The following is a 17,221-nucleotide window of genomic DNA, read 5'->3' on the forward strand; positions in this document are numbered from 1 at the left end:
TTTCGGGAATGAGATCTGCTTAGACCAGGGGACTCAGCTGAGCCCCAGCATACAATAGTATCTGCAGTTCTCACTAGACCCTGGGCTGGACCTCTCAAGACGGATGCTTTTGAGGTCTTTAAAAACCGAAAGCCCTCCATTTGTATAAGACCATCTCTATTACTCAGGGCTCAGAAAAACAAAAACCTCCAAGCCTGGAAGAGGACAACTGGAGGGAATTGTGTTAAAGACGCATCTGAAGACACGGGGGCGTGGAAGACGTGACTGGCTGGCTTGCTTATAAGAAAGAGCCCTCGGCAGAGCCATACCAATGGCTGTACATCCCGAGAGGGCCAGGAGGGGTAGAAACATAAGGCCCAGGAGAGGTAAGAGGCAAGAACATGAAAATGTCAATGCCTCAGTACCTCACTGACTCATTCACATGATGGGCCGACTCAGAAGAAGACGGGCTGTTAGGTTCTCTGCATCTGCAAATGCAATTGCTGAGAACCCTACTGTCCCACCCCAGAAATAGGGCACAGCCCCCAGACCGACATTAGATGGGTCGTGTTCTTACACCTCAGCCCAGATCATTGTTCTTAGCCAACAGCAGTCCATGGAAGTAGGGTCTTAATTGTAGCTAATTAAATAAGAAGGCCACAAGGTAGCGTGTGGGCCTTTATAAGTGAATTCTGCCCCCTGCGGTCCCCAGTGCCCTGGCCCTAAGGAGAGAGAGACACCATGCTCCTTCTGCACGGTCCCCCCTGAGCCTTGACCGGACACTGTCAGCACTCCATCCCTCTGGGGGTGGTACACCTCCCTGCTCAATGAGCGAATGCTTTAAAAAAAAAATGGTTTCCGAGTTTTATACCCCTAGTCGAGGAGCCTAAGCCTACAGTTACTTTGTTGTCAGGTTCACCTGGGGCAAACACACTTCTTGGTGAGTGATTTTTAACTGTTTCTCTTTAAGAACCTCTACCTACGGGTTCAAGCTGCGAGCCAGGGTGCTTCCGCAGAAAACCCAAGTGGTCCTCACCATCCAGTCTCCTAATATTGAGGATGTATTTGCTTGTTTCTTTTTTTTTTTTTTTTTAAGAGAGGGAGAGGGGCAGGGGCAGAGGGAGAGAGAGAATCTTAAGCAGGCTCCCTGCTCAGCACAGAGCCCAACGAGGGACTCGATCTCACGATCATAACCTGAGCCGTAATAGGAGTCAGGTGCTTAAGCGACGGAGCCACCCAGGCGCCTATGAAGATGCATTTCTTGCATCACGACTGTTAATTTTTTTAGGTACGCATGGCACTGTGGTCGTGGAGGAAAGTGCTCTCATTCTTAGGAAAGACACGCTGGAAGAATTTAGGGGGAGGTCTCAGGGTGTCTGAGGCACTTTCAAATGGTTCAGGGGGAGAAAGTAGAGATGGAAATAAAATACAGCAAATGTTGAATCTTGGTGCAGGGTGTATGGGTTTCCATTACCCTCTTTCACCTGTTTTAAAAAAGTTTATTTTTTAGTAATCTCTATGCCCAACGTGGAGCTCGAACTCACCACCCCGAGATCAAGAGTCGCACACTTTTCCGACTGAGCCAGCCAGGCCCCTACCCTCTTTCAACTTTGATGTTGCTTCTGCTTAGACTTCTGTTTAAACAAAACCGGTCAAATGGATTATTAAATTACAGTTACACAAGACGAGTAAGTTCCAGAGATCAACTACACCTCCATAAAGCTGGAGGGGGAAAAAGAAAAAGCAACTTCCTTTAAAAAGTTCGAGAGGACAAATGCCGAGATGGTGAGGGATAAAGAACACTTGCTCATTCTCCGTCAAAGTAAATGTATGAGATCAGAGAACGTTTGCAATTGGCCGTGGAGAAATAACAAGGTTTTGAATGCCGAGTAATGAGGGCTGATGTTATGAGCAAGACTCTCTGTAGGGCAGGAAAAACCCTCCGAGGAAGCAATTTGGGGGCGAGAGAAACACCAGTGCAGTCAAGTCCAAAGGCCCAGGCTTGAGTACCTGCTCTGAGCCACCTGCCAGATTGAGGTACCTAACCTCCATGGGCCTCATTATTTCTCTTTGTAAAATGTCGGGAACAAAGGTCTAGCACTAGCTGACTGTTCAGGAGGTCTTTAGCTTTCAAATGCTCGAATCCCACGGGAATAGTTTCATACAAAGGTAGCCATTACCCAGAAAGTCTCGCAACTGCACTTTCTTTTATCCCATATTTGTAAGAGGCAAACCAGGGCAAAGACTGTGTAATATGTACCCAGAAAGGCCTTGAGAATATGCAGTTCAGCACTTACAGGGGACAGAAATGGACGTCCCCTGGCACAGCTCCTGGCACTAAGGGGGGAGCATTAAAAGACACTCAAGGGGGCCCCGGGGTGGCTCGGTGGGTTAAGCATCTGCCTTTGGCTCAGGTCATGATCCCGGGGTCCTGGGATCGAGCCCCGCATTGCATCAGGCTCCCTGCTCCATGGGGAGTGTGCTTCTCCTCTGCCCCTCCCTCCTGCTCATACTCTCTTTCTCAAATAAATAAAATCTTAAAAAACAAACAAACACGACACCAGCAGTCATCCAGTGAATGAGACTGCATCTCTTCCCAGCGCCACCTCCCAGGTGGGGCTCACATTCTCCCCAGAGGAAAACCCCGATTGCCTGGGAGAATGACAAATCACGACTCTCGACTCTCGTGATGCAGAGAGCACAGGTGTGCATACCACGCAGAAGCAGAGCTACCTGTGGTATTGAAAATCCCAGGCGGGGTTCAGAGCAGCTCTATTCACAACACCCAGAAGGTGGAAACAACCCGAAGGCCCATCAATAGCTGAGTGGATAAACAAAATGTGGCGTGTCCATACGATGGAATAGTATTCCGCTGATTCGTGCTACGGAGCGGATGGGCCGGGCGGGGGGAGGGGGGAGGGATGCAGGAGAGCCTGGGGGCAAAGCCCTCTGCACAGGAACAGCAGGGGGAGGGTTCACGGCAGGCCGTCCCCAAATCCGCCTCTGTGGTGTAGGTAGTGATTATTTTGAAACAAAGTGACTCAAGATGCATCCAGTGCATCCAAGGAGGACACTCTGACCCTGAGGGCAGAAATAAATCTCCCTTGTGCAAGGTAACCCTCCCTGAACCAGAAGAGAGGCGTCCTTATCACCAGAGGGAATTCAGGGCCCTGAAGGCTGTGGAAACAGCCCTTCTTGCTTCTTCACTAATTTGCTACCCCAAGCCCAAACCCCTTGCGCTTTTCAATTCTTCACAAATGTATCGTTTGTCTGGAAGGTATAAAAGCTGCCTGCTTCCGGCACTTCTCTGAGTCTCTTATTTCTATGGGCTCCTGTAAGTAAGATACTAATTTTTTTTTCTCTCCTGTTAATCTGTCTTGTGTCAATTTAATTATCAGACCAGCCAAAGGACTCAGAAGGGAAGGAAGTCAGTCAATGTTTTCCTGTCCTGTGGCCAGGACTGAGGACATCACCAGATAGGAAGTGGCAGGTTATTAGTGAGTTCTAAAACCTGGGGATGACAATGTTTTAGAGACAGGGAAAAGCAATTAACCTTCATTCAAAGTGTTCTCTGGGTTCCCCCGATTTCTGCGGCTTGAATATGAAAATTTCTATTAAGATTCCTGGCGGTTTTTTTTTTTTAAGATTTTATTTATTTATGTGACAGAGAGAGACACAGCGAGAGAGGGAACACAAGCATGGGGAATGGGAGAAGGAGAAGCAGGCTTCCCGCGGAGCTGGGAGCCCGATGCGGGTCTCGATCCCAGGACCCTGGGATCATGACCTGAGCCGAAGGCAGACGCACAACGACTGAGCCACCCAGGCACCCCACGTTCTTTTTTTTTTTTTTTTTAAGATTTCATTTTTTAAATAATCTCTACACCCAATGTGAGGCTCAAACTCAAAACCCCGAGATCGAGTTGCACGCTCTACGAATCGAGCCAGCCGGGCGCCCCAAAATTTCTGTAATTCTAAGGGAAGTAGTTGGAAAATCTGACCATGCAAGGATTCTATAATGCATGCTGTTCCCACTGGTTCTCCCCCAAATTTCTTTCCTTTGTTCTGTCAACTCCTTAAGTTCACTAAACAACCTTCTTTTAGCTGTCCTGTCCCCAGAAAACTTGCCATCATTGTCCTTAGTTGTTTTTTTTTTTTGCACAGCCGAACAAGGAAGGAGAACTTCCTATGGAAATATTAGCCCACTTTAAACTTAACCACCACGCCGCGCCCCCCTCCCCACCTGGCCAAAACAAAAACCCTTTAAAGACGGACTGCCGTAACAAAAACCTATATTGTACGGTGTCCACTTGGCAGTCAGGTGGCAAGGCACACGGACAGCAGGCTGGGAGGTGGGAGGGCTGTGTTTGGGGTCGGAATCGGTAAAATCTGGGCTTATGGTTTGCAAGGTGGAGCCGCTGGTTCAGGAGCTGGTCTAGGGGAAGCAGGCGAAGACAGAGAATATAGTGTGCTGGTTTCCCTTTGCAGCTTAAAGCAAGGTATGACGACAAAGACGCTCAGGGGACAAGGCGCTGGTTTGAGAACCGTAAGTCCAAAATCCTGGGCTCCCTATGTTAAAAAACCGTGGAGCCCCAGCAAGAGACGAGGAGAATCACTTTGAGCAACGCGGGCCCGTTAAACAGCTGGACTCAGCTTTGGCGAGTATCAGACTAGAGTGGCCATCGTTAAGTCAGAGGGGGGCATGGGGGGGGGCGGTGGTGGAGACAGGCACGGGGCAGAGCCGCAAGGAAATAAAGCAGACCCGTGAGGTTCTGGAAAAGAACTTTGGCTACGATCCTAGGCACAGATAGGTTAGTAGCCTGCTAAGTGTCTGAGGGAATTGTTGCCAGAGGATTCACAAGCTTGGGGCTGGCCCCCAAACCCTGCACCAGGCAGGAAGCACCCGCTGCAAGTTGCCCAGCTCCCAGGGACGATGCACCCCCAACCCGTACTAGTGGGGTGACCAGGGAGGGCTGGGTCCAGAGGGCAGGATGGGCGCAGCCACCTCTCCCCACCCCTGCCGGGACGGGGGTGGGGATGGGGAGTGTCTTCCGGGTGCCTGCCCAGCAGGATCTCGTCCCTGGGAGCACAGCGGCTTGTGTGTGTGTCTCCTTCGTTTTGTTTTTTCCCCGTGGGAGCTCCTACTGAGGCTGCCTGGCCTCTGCATCCCCACTGAATGGGTACCGGGGGGAGGGGGTCAAAACTCCTAGTTCATGGGGCTGGTCCCCAAGGAGCCACGCTGGACTGACCCTGGGCAGGATGCAGGAAGTGGGGAGGGGAGGCTCGGGGTGAGAGGCACAGACCAGGCGGAGTCCCCAAACCTTTCCTTTTCCTCCTGGGCACACGGGAGGCCATTTCCCAACCTCCTCTGGAGTCAGGCTGTGGGTCTGTGCCTTGTCTGGTGACCGAGGCAGTAGGGACAGATGTGGCTTGGCCTGAGGCGTCCTCCCCTTCCCTCCCGTGGTCATTTGCTGCAGGGACTGTGGACGGTGGCTAGCAGTGGGACCTGCGGGGGCCATGCGGTGGCAGGAGCAAACAAGACATTTCTGCCTGAGCCACTGACAAGGGCAATGTCGGCCGTCACCGACAGCCTGACCTCACCGAGGCGGTCTCCCTGGGGAGGGGGCACGTCCCACTGTGGGGAGAACACACCCAGAGTGGACTGGCCACGTGTTTCCGTGTCTTCATTCCCAGCCTCCTTTGCGAAATGTGATTGGCAGTGCCAAGGGCCGCCCCCCCCCCCCCAGCCTCTGCGCATCAAACCCTCCCAGACGTGTCCCCTCCTGCTCACTCCCCTTCAGGGCCACAAAGCGTCCCGGAGACAGACGGAAAGCCCCCCTCCCCCCCGCCAACCCATTCCCCTGCCCCATGGTAGTGAGCAAGAAAGTTCTTTTGTGTTTGAGCCACAGGACATTTCTGGGTCTATTTATTACAGAACTAGCATCACCCTAATACAATCATCGCTAAATGGCCATAAGACATTTATTCTATAATTGCACAGAATTTTATTCACCGAAGGAACGTCCTTTCCTCTCAAGATTCTAAGTTGTCAGAACCGAAACATTTAGAAGTTAAAGTGGCTGCGAGGCAAGAGATCAAACCAGTGCGAGGTAGTTGCTAAAGTTGGCGGTAGTGTGGTTGTCGAGAGCTGGAGCTCGGAGGTCGGATACCTGGGCGTCCCACCAGCTGTGCACTCCCGCCTGCCCGGCTGGACGGGGGGATGCTGGCGGGCCTACACCTTGGCAGGGGTCGGCAAACTGTGGCCCACGGGCCAGACCCAGCCCACGGCCTGTTTCTTTACAGCCCTCGAGCTGAGAAGGTCTTCTACGTTCTTGAAAACAAAGAACATGTGACCTTACGAGGCCCGCAAAAGTGTTGACTACCTGGCCCTGCTTTAGAGGGTTGCTGTGAAGATTCTAGTTTAGGCCAGGGCTGGCTCAAAGGAAGCTTGCAAAACAAAAGAACACATGCAATACCAACTGTTGACATCTCCAGAAATGAACCGTCACATAGCCAAATTCTGCATTTCGTCTAGGTGAACATTCTCTCCTTTCCTCCAAAAAAACCCAGAAACACGGAAGAGCTACCACATCTTGATTATTATGGCCACAGGATACTTCTAAATTAAAAAGCTGCTGGTAATCCAGTTTTATTTACTTGGAATATGGAGTAAGGGAAACAGCATTTCCCCTTCTGATGGTAGAAGAAAGCCCAGAACATGAACGCTTGACTCAACATGTTAAGAAAGACTGAGACATTTAAAAATTAGGACAAGACTTTAAGTAGATATCAGAAAATGTAAAACTGATTTAGCAACGGTATCAATGCTGGTTTTCACGATAAAACAATTTTGCTGTGTAAATGCACTTATAATGAGATCTGTCATGAGGTTCTGGCAGAGACAACATGAAGCCAGCCTTTCAAAATCCAGTTAGATGGAAGTTTTCAAACGAGACGCTTGGCCAAACTAGTCCGAGGCGAACGGAGACTAGTTTTGGACATAACTGATGACACAATGTTTCCCAAATTCGTCTGCAAACACTGCACCTCAAGGCTGCTGTGTGTGTGTGTGTGTGTTGGGGAGGAAAGTTCTAGGGTCTGAGAAGTAGGGAAGACACGGCACACTACATTCTCCCTCATGAAGTCACAATGCACAACAGTACGTTCGAGGTGTGAGACCCACTGCAGCACAGGACGCTGGGGACTGGCCCGTGCCCGGCCCTCTGTGCACAGCACGCAGGGGCATCCCCCAGAGGACGGGCGCCCCGCAGGGCGCTGTGGACGTGCGGCACATCATGCAGCTATCACATCAATGTTAACGGCGCACCGAGAACCTGCATTTCCCGAAGTGCCTGCCCTTCCCATTTCACAACACGGACCGTAACATCGGTGACAAGCCGCAACGTTCGCGTGACAACCAGGTGCCCTCGACCTTCCCAGCCGGCTTACAGAACTGATGTTTGGCAAGGAGCCCACGGAATAAAGGTACCCAGTGCGCTCACCAACGTTAGGAAAAATTCAGTAGAGCAAGTGTTTGCATGTTTGGATCAGTAGAGAAGCCAGGGACACTCTGCCGTTGTCAAGGCCGGGTTTTCTGTTCCGAAACGAAACCGGGCAGGCCACTTGTGTGGTTTCTCTGGGTAAGTTCCATTTATTAATCATTATACAAAAAAATCTTGGCATTCATTTGAAGAGGAAAGAAGTTACTATATCCAAATACTTAATACTTTAACATCGTGAAAGTCCTACTTTGTTGTAACAGGGCTTTTTAAAATGGAGAAACTTTTGGAAAAAGTTTTAAAAAGAAACTTATGATTTATTAGAGTACAGGAGATCCAAAACACGTTTTTAGAAAAATATAAAGTGCCCAAATACCAACTGACACAGGTGACAGAGGCTTCCTGGAGCCAAATGAAGCAACACGTTTAAAAACGGTCTAGATACATATTTACATTGGGTCAGTAAAGGTAAAACCATCCTTCTTGGCTTTGATGTTACTCTAAGAAAAAAAGGAAATCAATTGTAACTCAGCATGCTCCACAGTTTCTTAGTAACGCGTCTGGTTAGTATTACCTCCGGATTAAACTAGTTCTCACCTTTAAACGAGAGTAGTGTAAGACCCCCAGCCTCAGCAGGCTGGGTGCTGTGAGTGGTCACATTTCCCAGGCAAATCTAACCCATCAGGCTCTGGATCGGACTGACGAGGGACGTGGACACTGGCGAGGCTAACTCAGGCTGGCAGGAGCCGGCCCGCCAGACCCTCGTCTCTACAACTGCTTACCAGCCGCCAGGTACTACTACTAAGTGGTCTCAGCTGGCTTCCCCAAACCTCAGCCATCCCAGGGCTTCCACGGGCTAAACGAGAGGCAGTCCTCAAACACGGCGTGGGAAACAGCATGCAAATGCACAGGAGGGCGGCGAGGCAGGGCCAGATCACAGCCCCCGAAGCCTCACTCACCAGAGCAACTGGGTTCTTTTCGGCTCCGAGTAAAGTAACTAGGTCCTAACTCCAGGAGTTAGCTTCTACTGGTTAACTACGAATTAGCTAGCTCGCTTGAGAACAGGCAGGTGGAGAGCGGCAGGCGCCCGGAGCCGCGCAAGGACCCGGTGCCCTCACGCTCCGGGACTAAGGGCACAGGGCAGAAGCCAGGGGTATCTGCAAGACAGCAGCGCTTCGAGAAAGCAGGACCCCCCGCCTCCTTCCCCACTGATCGAACACTCTTCAAATTAAAGACGTTCTCCTTGTTTCCACCCCACCACACTCAAAAGGGCCTTAGAGTGATTCTAAGGGATGACAGGGGGCATAGAACCTCCTCTTTCCTCTTTAAAAAACGTATAAGGTTCATTATTTCTTTTTTCCGATTACAAAAGTGAAACCTTCTTTTCAGGTCTTTGGAGACCACTGTGTATGGTTTCTAAAAGCAAACATTTTAACACCAGATTATACTTCCTACTATAAAGAGACCCCGTCACTGACTTAAGATCTATTCATGATACTGGAACAATTTTTAAAATTAAAAGAAAAAGAAAGTAGTTATGTTAAAGGGAGGAATAGTAGATGAATGTGGGAAAATCCATCCATAAAGGCCATTATGATGCACTTTCTCAAAAGATTTTATGTAATGAAACAGAAAACTAAGGATTCGCAGAGAGATGAGCGTAAATCTGAGAGGAACACGAAGGAAAAGCTATGTTACTCTCCCAATTCAAATAGAGAAGATAAAACGCCTGAAATCTGTTCCAAATATTAGAAAAAATAAATGCGCAGGATTCTGATTACTGTTAGTCTGTTAATGTCCCCAGCTCTCAGATGCTGCCACCATCACTCACAGCCTCCCCCTCTGAATAAGCAACTCAGTTGAGGGTAAACAAGCAGCCCCGACTCAGGACTGCACGTGTTCCGCAGAGAAATCAGAAGGAAGTTATTGCCAACACGGGACCCCCCTCTGTCTGGCAAATGAAATGTTCTGAGACAGGTGGAGACAGACGTACGGAAGTGAGCAGGAAGAATGACTCTAAGAGTGTCGACTGTGAGACCTCATGAAGACAGAATGTCACGAACTGTCACCACGGGACAAGCACACAAGCCATGCCACTGGACACAGTGCCGTCAAATGAATTCACTAGTGTAGGCGGAGAGCAACATTGTCTTTGCAGCTGGAGGAGAGCACACGTTATTTAAACTTGGTAGGAGGCAACCAGCATTACTGGTTAAGTGGCTTTCCTGGTGGTGTGAATCCAGAGGGATCCGTGGAGACGTCTTCTTCCGGAATCCTGTTCTCCTGGAGGACAGCGGCAGCGGCAAAGGTGCAGTGTCCTCTACCAGACGTTACTCTACGTCCTCCTTCTTTGCACTGTAAATATTCTGCACCGTTTCATACACAGACTCCAGATCCTCTGGATACCGGATCTCTAGCTCTGCGTTCGGGATGTAGTGCGTGCCGGTAAACTCTGAGAAATAGCGTCCGACATCAGGGTGCGAGATTTCCTGCGGCTCCACATTATATTCCAAGTTTTCTGTTGGTAAAGAGGCACATGGACAACTGCCGTTAAAACGGACATTTCTGCGGCATCTTCCTATCTCTCAGCCCTTTCGTGTGGCATTTTTGACATGGAGGGAAAGGAGAAACATGTTCATGGAGTCTGGAGGAGGTAACAGGACAGTGGCAGTGGGGGACGCTGGGGGACGGACGGAGGGGCCCCCCAGCTCCACACTGAACAGAATGGTCTCCTATTCTCTGAGCAAGAGGTCCGGGGGGGGGGGGCTGGCAAACTACGGACTCATCACGTTCCCCTGACTTGACGGCACCGACAGCCAAGCCTATGGGACCAGGGCGCCTGCCCATCGTCTGCCAGAGGCTGCGCCTGGGAAGCCCCCACACCGCATGGCTCCAAGTCTCGCACCTGCCATCCGTCTTGTCTGCTGACGGGGGTGCTCCCACACAGACCGCACTCCTCCCCCAGCTCCCTCCAATACTGGCCGCGGGCTTCCTCGGGAGCCCGTGGGAGGAGCCGACGAGCGGCTCGCACCTCCAACATGTGCGGATGTGGGTTATCACTGGTCGTCCGGTCTCCCAGGAAACCATGCCACCTCCTCCCCCTGCTAGCCACTCTGCCACCAGAGAAACAGAAAGACTCCTTTAAAACAGAATGATTAAAACAAACAGATGACAATACAGGCAAGGTATTTAAAAGGCTGAAATCCTTCACATCACTGCCCCCCCTCCAAACACTTTGAAAGACGGCTCCCCTCAAGCCCAATGGAAGGATGGTGTTTTTCGCCCCCCACGCCCAGGAGACGCCGGGCCGTGCCCCCCACAACCTGGCACCAGGAGGCGCGGGGCCGGGCGGACCCTCCCGCTCTGACCGGGGACCACGGGAACCACACCCTGCACAGCCCTGCACTCGGATTAATTCAAGCAAGTCTAACGCACGCAGTGCAGCCCTCGACACTTGGCTGAACATCCTGACATGCCCATTCAGGGCGCTCAGACCCCTCCACCCAGAGGCCGTGCGTCCCCAGCCTCCCCAGGAGCATCTTTCGGAAGCACTGACTTGACCTGGCGTTGGGAGAGGGGGAAGGAGTTGCAGGATTCAATCTGTAGCTTTCTTTTTTTTTACCGCAAGACGGGAAGGGATTTGAAGACATTCTGTGCTAACAGACTGCAGTTCGTAGAACACGCTCAGGTACACCGGGTGCTCCTGAGAAGACGCGTACAAACCAGGCGCAGGGATGAACGCTGCGCGGCCACCGAACCCTCACTTAGGAGCGCGCGCGTTAAGAGCGGCCGGACTGCGCAATGCAGTTCACTGCGCTCACAACGGCACATCCACTCCTCAGAAGACGAGGCCGCCAGCAAGAGGAGAGCCCCATTTCCCACGTGCTGCGAGGGAAGGGGCAGGAACACGCCGCACTGCTGGACACGAGCCTGGAGGCCACGCACCGGGGCCGCTCCGCCGCAGCACAGCTACGGACTGCCCGCGGAGTTTGCCGGGGGGCCCCCGTCGCCACTCCCGTCTGCAGCTGAGTGAACTGCGACACGGACCGAAAGCCCTGGCCCAGGAGCCATCTGGGACTCGAACCCCAACAGCCCAGGTCCAGAGCTGAGGGCGTCAGAGTAGGAGACACACCACAGTGCAGGGGCAGGGGGGCAGGGACGCAGAACTGGGGCCTGCCTCGAGGGCCCACAGCGGCCCCAGCAGGGGACGCTCTGGCTGACACAGGAGCCCGAGGTTCTTCAAGAGGGAGACCGAGTAGTCTGCAAACCCTGATAGCCACCGTTAAGGAGATCTCTGCAGAGTACTTATCTTCTTTAGGTGCTACAGGTTTCTAACAGATGTTTACAAATGCCACTGCTGAGAGCACGTGCCTTCCTGCATCTGCCCCTGGTACCCCTTCCTCCCGAAGGCAGCGCTGCAGGTGGACCCTCATTGGGCAGGCCTACGGGGTGAACCACGGCCCGGCGCCTCAGCCAGGGCAGCGACCGAGGGCCTCAGGGTCCCCTGCAGAGGAACGCAGGAGTATGGGGGGACGGCATCAAGACTCTGGAGGTACCACCAAGAGGCAAAAAAGCCCTTTTGCTTTGGAGGAACCATCATTACCTGTCATCAGCAGGCAGGATGGAAATATTTAAAAAGAATTCAAATCGGTAATTCAGAACAACGGCTCTGTTGCCTGTTTGTTAAGAGCGATTTTGCCCCTGGCAGATCTGGCTGTCACCACAGGGCTGCCACTGACATCCGGTGGGAGGAGGCCAGGGCCACTGCTAAAGAAATGCACAGGACGGTCCCCCCCACAGAGAACTGTCTAGACCAACATGCTGACAGCAACCACTCGAAAGAATTCAGACATGTGTTTTAGCATTGTTTCTCCTTCCCCGTTTTTCTGTGTATTAAGTAGGAGCTCAATCCCAGGACCCTGGGATCATGAAATCAAGAGTTGGATGCTTAAATTGACTGAGCCACCCAGGCGCCCTGATATAAACATTTCTGAGGAGAAAAAATAATGAAGATGGCAACTATGCATTAAGAGAGGGAAATCCACTAAATAAAGTTAAAAAAAAAATTTACCTGAGGAGGAATGAAAAATCTAAGCAATATAAAACAAGTGAACAAAATATCAAACAGGGCCTACTTAAAAGTCCTGGAAAAATCTTAAGTCTTTCCCAATCTCCTTGACATTTTTACAGAAATATGTCTGCTTATTTTATTTTAAATATTCAGCTACTCAGGGGCAGCTGGCTGGCTCAGCTGGTAGAGCATGCAACTCAATCTCAGGGTCATGAGTTCAAGCCCCACGTTGGGCATGGAGCCTACTTAGAAAAAAAAAAATTCACCCACTCAGATACATAAATATAGTTCTATAAAACTATGGCAATACCACGTAGAGTCCTCTCCTCCCGAGAGGAAACCACCCACTGTGAGTGTATCCTTCTAGCCCTTCTTCTGTGAACACAAATAGAAGTAGCTAAAAATAACTACATATAAAAAGAATTTGGTATTGTTTTAGGTGTGTTTATAGGAAGCATACTGTAAACATTTACCTGCAACTGGTTTAACTGCAGCTTAGCATGCCACAGTTTGGACAGACCCCAGTTTAGCAGGGGAGTCTTCATGAATGACACCTTTGTCCTATTGTAACAAGAACAGACACCCGTGTGGGTGTGTCTCCAGTGGAGGGACCCAGGGGTGGGACTGCTGGGACACAGCAGAATGAGCACTTGAGATATTCACAGCTTAAAACAAACAGCCCTACCCCTCCTCTGTAATGGCTGAAAATGTGTATTCCACCCTCACATGGGGCCTCCTCACACACTCGCCAGCACGTGGAGATTGCCACGGACTGCTTGTGGGTGGAAACTTGTTCCAAAGTGTAAGACAAATGACGGGAAGGGGAGCTGACGCCTGGTGAGACGTAGCATGGACCAAGCATCCTCTGAGGCGCTTGCTCATTCTATACCAGACACCTGTAAGAACTGGATTTTCACATTGCAGTGAATTCCTGACCTTCCAATATGGGCAGCTGACTTCAATTCAGATCATCTGTGATGTTCACTTTCTGCAGTATCTAAGAAGTACAGAGGGAAGCTGAGATAGGAGGAGGTACTGCTCCTCCCTGGTGTCCAGAAAGTACTAAAGCATGCCCCCTAGTGGGAACAAAAGCTAAACACATGCAAGATGCTGTCTATCACCCCACTTGGATTTAGGTATAGTCTAACATACTGAGAGAAAAATTCTCTTAATTATGCAGACTAAAACTATTTGAGGATGTCACGCACACAGGTGGCTTATAATTCACTCTTCAACTCTCTGTGGAGAGCTTATAATTAGGGAAGCATTCATCAGTGGGCTCCACCCAAGTTAATAAGGATTACCTGAGCCATAGGCTGAAAATTTAAATCAAGAAAAGATTTAGAAACAAAATAACCTGATGCAAATAAATTAACCCAGAAATGTTCAAAAACATATTTAAGGTTTTTTTTTAACATTTTATTTTTAAGTAATCTCTACACCTGACATGCGACTCGAACTCAGGACCCCGAGATCAAGAGTTGCATTACCAACTGAGCCGACCAGGCACCCCAGTGTTTTTTTTTATTTTTTAAAGATTTTATTTATTTATTTATTAGAGAGCAAGCGAGAGAGAAACAGCGTGAGAGGGGAGAGGGTCAGAGGGAGCAGCAGGCTCCCCGCTGAGCCGGGAGCCCGATGTGGGGCTCGATCCCCAGGACTCCGGGATCGTGACCTGAGCTGAAGGCAGTTGCTTAACCAACTAAGCCACCCAGGCGCCTCCCCCCCCACAGTGTTTTTTAAATTTAAATTTAGCCTCTCAAGGTTTCCCACTGGCTAAACATGGGTTAATCTGAGCATAAATTGTCCCTAATGATTTTAACACACTGATTAAATAAAAATCCAGGCATTTATGGGAGGAGAGGGGGTAGAAGTGAGAGAGACAGAGAGGGATAAGTGCGGAGGGAGAGAGGGGGAGGCGGGCAGGAAAGCTCTTGTTTACAGAAGCAGGGAGAACAACAGCAGTAGAAAATCACCATTCTGCAACTCTCATATAATAATTTAGGCAAGGAGATTCAACAGGTGCTAAAACAAAATGAGGGATCAGGGTTATCAGGGAACAGGATATTCACAGGATGTCACAGTGTTAGTTGCAACAGGAAAACTGTCCCTTACACGGATCTTAGCCAACTGACCAAACTTCACCTACCAACAGTGGGACATCACCAGGGGCTCTGGAGAAAATGCCTGGGACACACATGCATCTGACAAGAAGCATTCTAGCCCAAAATATTAACCTGATCTATTCCAGCCTCAGACCTGATCAGCTTCCAGTTTACAGACAATACAGGTAAGGAAAGAGCAAGACAGATCCAGAATGTTAGGCAATTTACAAGACAACCGGCCTGGACATTTCGAAAAGTGAAAGTCACAAAAAAGGAAGAAAACAAGGTGAGGAATAAGGAACTAACTGGTTTTACTAAGAGGACTATGTCTTTAGATACACAATCACTTGTGTGAGTCCTGCCTGGATCATGATGTGAAAACAAACCTACAGCTATCAAAGTTATGCTGTGACAACTGGGAATGTAACCACCGACCCACTATGAGACAGGAGATCACTGTTACTCGCTACGTGTGGTGATGGAACCACAGTAATGCAGGGAAGTGTCTTATTCTTTGAAGATACATGATTCCGCATTTAAGTCCTGATGTCTGCAACAGTCTCAAACGGTTCGGCAAAAACCTGAAATCTCTATGTACAGATAAAAAAATATGGTAAATGCTAGCTGTTTATTTTTTTTATTTTTTATTTTTAAAGATTTTATTTATTTATTTGACAGAGAGACACAGAGAGAGAGAGAGGGAACACAAGCAGGGGGAGTGGGAGAGGGAGAAGCAGGCTTCCTGCGGAACCGGGAGCCCGATGCAGGGCTCGATCCCAGGACCCTGGGATCATGACCTGAGCCGAAGGCAGACACTTAACGACTAAGCCACCCAGGTGCCCAATGCTAGCTGTTTAATCTAATGGAAGGTATATGGGGTATTCAATGTTTTAACTATATTTTAAGCATATTTGAAAAATGCTCTTAATCCAAAGTTGTAAAAAAAAGCTAGCATCTTATTAATAACTCATCTCATTTTTACATGCACTCTGTTTGTAAGCTTGTCTGTCAGAGAGATGTGAACATCTGCTGGGACTCATCACCAGACAGGCAGACTGGGCTCTGGCTCTGCATTCACGGAGCTTACTGGACTGTGAGCCAGATGGTTCGATGGGAAACACTGCAACTCCCCCAAAGGTGTGAGGACTCAGAAGGGGTGGGGTGTCGGGGAGCTCAGAGCAGGGACAGATGACCAATCTGAGCCCTGTGGGAGAGTGGCGGGGTGAGGGGTGGGGTGGGGGGAGAGAGCCTGTCCGTAAGGGACAACCACCTGTGTGAGGACCCATGAGAAGGATGGTCTCCCGGAACAACAAAGTTTGCTGGGCTGGAGTATGACGGCAGTGGGAACAGAGATGAGGCTGTGAGGAAGGCTCCAGGTCACCTCTGGGCCCTGCAGGGGAGTCTGGGGGATGCCAGTGAGAAAGATGGCACAGTGCAGGCAAGGAATACCTGTGGCCCTGGAGGAAGAGGCGCCAGGAATGGCCGTTAGTGGATGGAAACACGAGAGGCAGACATTCAGGAGATGGAATTGGTGTCAGCTGTGGACTAACTGGACCAAGGAAGAGGGGGAAGGACAGAGAAGTCAGAGATGGTGCCGCAAGAACCCTTGAGCCCTCTGAAGCACAGGGCCAGGGCCCTCCCCAGACCCGTGATACAGCACCGAGCCGGCATGCAGAAGACACCCGGGAAACTGAGACACTGGGCCGACAGGGACCCCTGGCAGAAGATGGACAGCTTTCGTAGGGGAATGCCAGTTGCCCATGTCAAAGATTTTCTGAAAGTCTCAGAATTTAAAACTAAAAAAGGCAACTTGCTAATATTACCCACAATCACTTAGCTCAGCCTCAGTTTTAGAATGTAAAACTACAATCAGGTATTAAGTGTAGTATATTTTTTTTTACAAAGTCATTACTATGTCATAACTCTACACTTTACAGTGCATGTTTCCTTAGATCTGTTAGAGATGAACTGCTGAATCTTTAACAGACACCAAATTCAGAACACCTAAAAGCAAATACCCAGTTTTATCGACTCTGAAAAGCCCATTTTAAAGTTAATATAAATGTTTCTAGAAACTCAAAACTGGACGTCTTAATATCAACCCTCACAAAGGGCAAAAAATGCACACACATGGCGGAGCCATGGACACTGGAGTGCAGTGCTGAGGAAGGGACAGTCCCCTTTGTTCTTGGGATATGCTCTAGGACCTATGATGAGAAATGCTTACCAAACGATCAACGGGGGTGCAAAGAGTCCACTAAGTCATTCGATAATTTTTAAACGGTTTGTTGGTTTTTAGACATTGTTAGTATGATGGGGTTTTTTGTTTTGTTTTTTAATTTGAGAGAGCACAATTGAGTGGAGGGAGGGACAGTGGGAGAGGGAGAGAAAATCCCAAGCTGCCTCCACGATGAGCAAGGAGCCTGACATGGGGCTCGATCTCATGACCCTGAGATCATGACCTGAGCCGAAGCCAAGAGGGGGACACTCAACCGACTGAGCCACCCAGGCGCCCCATGTGATTTTTTTTTTTTTTATGGCACAACTTCAAAAGTCAGATAAAATCCGTG

General features: G+C 49.8%; 1 protein-coding gene across 7 annotated transcripts in view; it reads right to left on the reverse strand.

Moving 5' to 3' along the window:
- Nucleotides 1–6,593: 6,593 nt before the first annotated feature.
- The window catches only part of FBXO21 (F-box protein 21), a 46,525-nt gene continuing 35,897 nt past the window's right edge, over nt 6,594–17,221 (reverse strand). For 5 of the 7 annotated variants that reach the window (XM_064578455.1, XM_064578454.1, XM_064578453.1 and 2 more), the window contains 2 exons: nt 10,381–10,588; nt 9,799–9,993 (listed from right to left, as the gene is read on the reverse strand). In XM_064578455.1, coding sequence (XP_064434525.1) covers nt 9,978–9,993; nt 10,381–10,588 — 224 coding nt within the window. In that variant the 3' untranslated portion in view covers nt 9,799–9,977. Of the gene's footprint in view, nt 9,994–10,380; nt 10,589–17,221 lie in introns of all 7 variants that reach the window. The other 2 variants (XM_045887550.3, XM_045887549.3) reach the window with 1 other exon arrangement.

The sequence above is a fragment of the Mirounga angustirostris genome, unplaced genomic scaffold, assembly GCF_029215605.1.
Source record: "Mirounga angustirostris isolate CCGP_5_RB_7025 unplaced genomic scaffold, mMirAng1.0.hap1 SCAF_14, whole genome shotgun sequence".
NCBI lineage: Eukaryota > Metazoa > Chordata > Mammalia > Carnivora > Phocidae > Mirounga > Mirounga angustirostris.